The 6964-nt window shown below is 43.7% G+C and overlaps 1 protein-coding gene across 1 annotated transcript; it reads right to left on the bottom strand.

Annotated features, from left to right (window-relative positions):
• Positions 1-1176: 1176 nt before the first annotated feature.
• PNMT (phenylethanolamine N-methyltransferase) lies at positions 1177-5843 on the bottom strand. Its single transcript, XM_073681112.1, has 3 exons — positions 5666-5843; positions 3817-4024; positions 1177-1697 (listed from the first exon to the last, which is right to left on the bottom strand). Exons 1-3 carry the CDS (start codon positions 5817-5819, stop codon positions 1259-1261), a joined length of 801 nt encoding a protein of 266 aa, XP_073537213.1. The 5' UTR covers positions 5820-5843; the 3' UTR covers positions 1177-1258.
• Between the last annotated feature and the right edge of the window lie 1121 nt (positions 5844-6964).

Here is a 6964-nt window from a genome sequence, read left to right on the forward strand (position 1 = left end):
ATTGTTCTTTCTCCCTGAGATAATCTGCCACACTGTCAGTCGGCAGCTTCAGACAACACAGGAGCACTCGGCCGAGCGTGCACTCCTGTGTATGAGAGAGCTGCCGGAGCATCGTTCAGCTGACAGACATCTAATGTGTATAGCCCCCGTCTCACATAGCGAGATCGCTCCTGTGTCACGGTTTTGGTGACGCAACAGCGATGTCGCTATGTGTGACACTTTGCAGCGATCAGGCCTCTGCTGTGAGGTCGCTGATCGCTGCAAAGTGTCCTGGACCATTTTTTGGTCGTTGCTCTCTCGCTGGTCAGCACACATCGCTGTGTGTGACCAGCGGGACCAGCGATCAGGCTGGTAACTATGGTAAACAGCGGGTTACTAGGGGCACACGCGCATCCACGATGTCGCTGCTCCCCTGATCGTTGGTGAGCCTGCCTGTTTGACAGCTCACCAGCGACCACATAGCGACGCAGCAACGATCCCTGACAGGTCGTATCATTGTCGGGATCGTTGCAGTTTGTCGCTAAGTGTGACGGGGCCTTATGGCCATATGGCCAGCCTTAGTTTGTTGACTGCTTAAAAGGTTGGATTGATTTGTCACATCAGTCACAAGAATGAATCCTTTCATAGCTGATGTTTATCCAGCTTAGATACATTGTGTTTGCACAGTTCTCTGGATGCATTTTGAATGAAAGATAATTGTGAACAAGTGTTCTTAAGTCACCCTAGTTTACACTGCAAGAGAATTGTGAAACAGGATGCCGATCACCCGATTGAGTAAAAATTATCTTTTGTGCAGAGCATAAGATAATTCTGGGCAGTGCATTGTCCTGTGTAAACTACTCGCGCTGCCGAGAACTACGACAGCCTATGTGCGCTGAGTATGCTGTTAAAGATCAGTACTTATAGTTTAGTTTGGTCTGCCTTTGTAAACAGGGTATTGAACAACCGCTGATGGGTAAAGGTTTACAGGTCAGTGTTAGTTTAGTGGTGCCTGTTGTTGCATGTAAACTGACCATTATATATCCAGAAACATTGCCAATGAGGACCTTGATATATAAGGTCTTTCTGCCATCATAAATTCCAAGCAATTAATGATCATTGCAAAGTCATATGCAGTTGCAAAGATTCTTTTTAGAATTACATGTTTAATTTTTTTATGCCATATATACACAGATGCTACATTATATTTTACTTCCCCTTCAAACCCATGTGTTAACCAATGCAATAGATGTATCATGTGATTCAAGTGAAGTGGACTTCACTTTTGAGCTTCTTTCTGAGCCCAAACAAAAAATATCCCACTCACATCGTCTACACCAACTTTCATACTAGGAGTCATAGAATAGCTGGAAAATTCCCTTATAACACACTTTGCAGTACCCAGTGCCTTCTTTACTATGTCTTCAGTAACTGGCACCACACTCAGCCGTGCTTCTCCAGCCAAGTAGTAGGACTCCTCTAAAGCCCCAATCCATAAAAAGTGCCCATTTGGTTTCAGGAGTCCAACAACATTTTCAAGTGCCTTCTGAAAGGCCTCAAGGTTAGGACTGCAAGCCTCAAGGCAGAACGATGATACCAGACAGTCCACAGAACCACTGACCAGTTCTCCTCCTAGTGGACTGGGCTGATGGACATCAACTGGAATCACGCGGGACACGTGTTCCCGAAGTCGCTTCTGCTTATCTTTCCAAGACTCTCTGCCGGGGGGAAAGGAAAAAAAGAGCATCAGTACAGATAACTACACAGCAGTCTAATCTATTGGCATGAAAGGTTTATTCTACAGAGGCCAATATAGAATTTAGGTTCTCAGTCACATAAGATAGTTGGATGGTCCTGCCATCAATGGGTTTGGCCAACTCTGCACTTATGAGAAAGGGATTGTATCATCTTTCTTCAGGAGCACACGACTCCCCTGCCTTACAGATTTCTGCTTGCTTGGGGGGAGTTGCACTCGTGAAACTTGATAGTTCAGACCAGTGGCATGGTCACACTTCTGCTCCACCCTGTAACGCTATAGAAACAGCATTGCCTTTTCAGCATGGTAGGAGAGCGGGACACATGCTGATCCAGCCATGTTCAGACTGGAGCTTATAATCAACGTAGCAAAGAGCTGGCAGGCACACGCTCCTTGCCTAGGAAACTTGTGACTGAGGTGGCCAGAATTATAGGCAATCAACAGTAAATTCTAGAGTTAAAAATACTTGGTTCTGAACAACGGTGGGATATTTAAGTAGTAGATTGCAAAGTTGATTGTTTTTACAATTACATCCATTTAATAAGAAGCTTTTAAAAAGTATTCATTCATTTTTTTCCGCAATGCTATTGCTGTCAGACTTAAAAGTGAAAACTGGAGTAATGAGAGGGAACTAGACAGAGAACACCAAAGTTTGGGTCTCCATTGGTTTAAATGGGGTTTGGGTACAGTTCTGGTAACTGAACTTTAGACTAAAGGTTGAGTACCAGAACCCGAATTTCCAGGGGTCCGCTCATCCCTAGCTGGGACAGAGCAGGGATGCCGACCGTCCAGAAATTCCAGGACAGTCCGTAAAATAAGGGCACTTTTTGCCCCGTGGAAAAAAAAATTAAGGTGTCCCTGAATTTTTTTTTTTTTGAGGCTGAGGAAACACAGAATTTTTTGACTGTAATTATTTTACAGTTTACATTGAATGCTACTAATGTCGTCTTAACTGAATTATAGGCTGTAGACATGTCTCACTAATCATGATTTTTTTTATGGTTTTACTATGTGTCGGTAAAAAAAATACTGTCTGTCCATCATTTTTTAATTCTCTTTTTTAATAAGCTGTCCAATTCTTTTCCCTCCAGAAATGTTACACTAGTCCCTGACTAGGGCAACTGTTTGTGGGAGGCACACGCCGCTGATAGAATGCCCTCAGTTCATTAAGTGACTCGCACCCCTTAAAGGGGTTGTCCCATCAAAACCGATAAGTCTGCAGTCGCTTTGTGTGACTGTAGACTTATGAATTCCTCCAGCGCACGCTATATATGCTACAGGGATTCGCTGGTTTTAGACCCGGGACCGGCGGGTACATATGAGTTATACATACTCCCAACCAGTGGGCACGGTCTCCCTCCATACAAGTGTATGGAGAGTGAGGCTGCTCCCGCTGGCCGGGAGTATGTATAACTCATACATATCCTCTGGTCCCAAGTCTGAAACTGGCGAATCCCTGCAGCGCACAGTGCTTGTGCTGGGGGGGATTCATAAGTCTACAGTCACACAGAGCGACTGCAGACTTGTCGGTTTTGACCGGACAACTTCTTTAAGACTTGAATACCAAACACCATTCTTGGTGAGTTTTCAGAGCAGAAATTCTCCATTGAAAACTTGTGGCTTTTGTTTCTGCTTCAAGAACTCAGGGTGTGTTCACACTGATTTTTTTTTTTACTAACATCAAAAATCCCAAAAAACATAAGGGCCTGTGCACATGTTGCAGATTTGTCTCGTTTTATTTCTGCACAGATTTGTCACCAAACCTGAAGGATTTCCTGATGCCAGCAAAGTGAATGAGAATCCTGAAGTCTCATGCAGACGTTGCTTGTTTCTGACTTGCAGATTTGGAGCAGATTTAAATCTGTAACATGTCAATTCTTTCAGCGTTTTTGCTGCAGATTTCACTCATACTAATGACTGGGGAAAAATATGCATCAAAATCGAGCCTATTTTATGCAGCATCATCCTGCTTATACCCCAATTATGTCACAATTGGATACTGATCTGGTATATGGGGAATTGTGTGGCGGTCATTATTCCTGGATCTGGACAAGGGCTTGGTCACGCTTTTGATTACTCACCCTTTGCCCTCTAACTTGCAAACATGTTCAAAGTAGGGACTCCAGTCGAAAGCCCCTGGTTCATCACTGAGCCACATCTTCAGTTCTTTACGATTCACCTCCAAGTATTCTGCCAAAATAGTCTCCTGAAAGTGCTCAAACGCACTCAACAACTGGTATATTGTAGGACCTGAGCCAATATCGACCAAGGTGTGCCCTTTAATCCCACCTAGGAATACAGGAGGGGAGATTGTTTTAGTTGGTCTTTATGTGAAGTTATTAAAAGCAAAAGTTACACTAGGGTTATGGTATGGTTACAATTTAACAAATAAAATGAGTTCTCCTAGGAAAGCAATTTAAGGGGCAATTGCCTTTACTAAAGGTCCCATATATACAGACACACACACAAAGCTGACCACAGCCATTAAACGACCGCTGATCAGCTGTACAGTGGCATGTAAAAGTTTGGGCACCCCTGGTCAAAATTGCTGCTGTTGTTAACAGTGAAGTAAGTTGAAGATGAGATAGTTTAGAGATTATTGCATCGGCCCATTTTCCTTTTTGTAATTTTTAAAATGTAAAAGATGAAAATATATATCTTTTTTTTCTCCCTAAAATACAAAGGAAATGTGTCATCTTTAACTTTAGGCCTATTAGAGATCATATCATTTTCAACTTGCTTAACTATTCACAATAACAGTAATTTTGACCAGGGGTGCCCAAACTTTTCCATGCCACTGTATAGATATAATCTGATCCGCAGTTGTGTAAATGCCTGTTTAGACAGAATGCTATGCTCACAGAATGATGGTTAATATGATCAATATAATCGCTCTTTGCGTTTAGAATATATCATCAGTAGGACAGTGTGCTTAATGATTTTTAAGCTTGCTTAAAAGTCAACGCTCTTGATGTTTGAGCGTCTTGCTAGTTCATCAGGTGGTTTCTGGCTTATTGAGACAGGCTGGTAATTGGGAGTGTTCTTACAAACACCCATCTCAATAATTGGCCCATCATAAGCTATGACACTGACACTCTGGCACTGACTTTTGAAGAATTTGTCAGAGCAAGTTTGCTGAGAAAAAACAAACAAACCAAAAACTGCATTTAAATTACTGGAAAGACGTCATACATTTCTATTGTAAGGCCACTCTGCTGTTCATATGTTTAATCTTTTGAGCTCCCCCCCCCCCCCCCCACACACACTTTTTGAAAAACTCCTAGTGAAGAAGGGGAGTGTTTGCATCTGAAGAGTCCCATGTTGGATTCTGCTCCAAACTAGACATTGTCAGTATCAAGACGCTGCAAAAATTGTGCAAAACCACTTCAGGAAACAATTCCTCCAAAAGCTCCCCAACTGATGGAGCATTTTCTAAAGCGGTTAACACTAGACTTGTTATTTTTGACACCTAAAAAAAACTGTGTGCCTATACCCTGCATGGGCCTAAATTACTCCCCTCTATATTAGTGGGACAGAAGACATACTGTTCCCTAAGCATTTAGAGCCTGGACTCGGTTATACTGGATGAGGGCTGTAGGGAGCTTATGGCTTGTAATGGCTCAGTGTGCCATCTATAAAAGAGAAACATACAATGACATTCTATGGGGCTACTTTTTGCAGACAAAAAAAAACAACACACTATGTAACAAGCTATACAATGAAGTATGCACAGTCAACATTAAAAAATAAAAGTAAAATTGCCCAAGACTTGTATGTACCCCAAAGCTTTACCAATGAAAATTCCAAGTCATATTGAAGAAAAAATGAATGTAAAAAAAGAAAAAAACAACATTTTTTTGTTGTTACAGTAAGATCTCGGCAAATGCTCTCAACTAAAAATACACGACTTATCTAAACCGGAGAGCTCACCTTTGGTACAAGCCTCATGAAGTCGCCGCAGCTTCCAACACATGACACTGTCCTCGCTTGAGAAGTCCGCCCGAGGGGGCACATAGTTATTCTGCAAGTAGGCTCTGGGATTGAATAGCTGATAGGACTCAGCGACTGCCTGGATGCTGCTCATGTTGGAAGAGACAGATAATACAGCACTCAGTGCGCTCCTCTTACATTTATAAGCTGGAGGTATCATCCCATCCTATCATTAGTCTGCATTACAGGTACACCTCCCATCACTCTCCATTACAACTGCATCCACCCTTAGTCTGTGATACCATCTACCAAACTGATTCACTTTTCAGTCTTCCCCAAGGGCTATACAGCAGCACAAGGGTATCTAGAAATGTCATTACTTTATCTGCCAGATGCCAGCCACCCCAGAGCTGAAGCACATACATGCAGATTGCCCTTCGCTTTCTGTACATATTATGCTCTGTGCCAGTTGTATATAGATAGGATGACTTTTGAATAATACGACATACAATTATAATTGTGCTGGTTTTATATACTGTATCCTATGTATGCTACCATGTTGATCAATTAGTCTACAGCAAACCTGGGCAAATTGCGGACTGCAGGCCACACCCGTCCCTTTGTCTGTCCCCGTTCGGCCCAAAAACCATCAAATGGATGGAAATCAGATGCTACAGTAGTGCAACGGCGACTCTAGAGAACAGCAAGCACCTGACTTGCATGGAGACGCAGATCAGATGCACACGGTCTGCGCCTTTCTGTGGGTGCTCCTCACAGTCTGTGTCTGCCTGCCAACATTAAGGTGTGCTTGATAACTGTTCCCTGCCGCGCCACCTGAGCAGCACACCAAGAGAATGCACCCCACACTGCCTGAGCAGCACACCAAGAGAATACACCCCACACTGCCTAAGCAGCACACTAAGAGAATGTACCCCACGCTGCCTAAGCAGCACACCAAGAGAATACACCCCACGCTGCCTAAGCAGCACACCAAGAGAATGCACCCCACGCTGCCTAAGTAGTACACCAAGAGTATCCACCCTGTGCTGCCTGAGCAGCACACCAAGAGAATACACCCCACACTGCCTAAGCAGCACACTAAGAGAATGTACCCCACGCTGCCTAAGCAGCACACCAAGAGAATGTAACCCACGCTGCCTAAGCAGCACACCAAGAGAATGTACCCCACGCTGCCTAAGCAGCACACCAAGAGAATACACCCCACGCTGCCTAAGCAGCACACCAAGAGAATGCACCCCACGCTGCCTAAGTAGTACACCAAGAGTATCCACCCTGTGC

This window comes from Phyllobates terribilis, unplaced genomic scaffold (assembly GCF_046119375.1).
Source record: "Phyllobates terribilis strain yellow unplaced genomic scaffold, ASM4611937v1 Scaffold_5__5_contigs__length_657084704, whole genome shotgun sequence".
NCBI classification, from domain to species: Eukaryota; Metazoa; Chordata; class Amphibia; order Anura; family Dendrobatidae; genus Phyllobates; species Phyllobates terribilis.

Coding starts and splice junctions, on each gene's coding strand:
- PNMT (XM_073681112.1), bottom strand. CDS start 5,819: ATGAGCAGCATCCAGGCAGTCGCTGAGTCCTATCAGCTATTCAATCCC. Junction 4,025..5,665: donor TCATGAGGCTTGTACCAAAG/GTGAGCTCTCCG, acceptor CTGTATTCCTAG/GTGGGATTAAAGGGCACACC. Junction 1,698..3,816: donor TGCAAGTTAGAGGGCAAAGG/GTGAGTAATCAA, acceptor TCCCCCCGGCAG/AGAGTCTTGGAAAGATAAGC.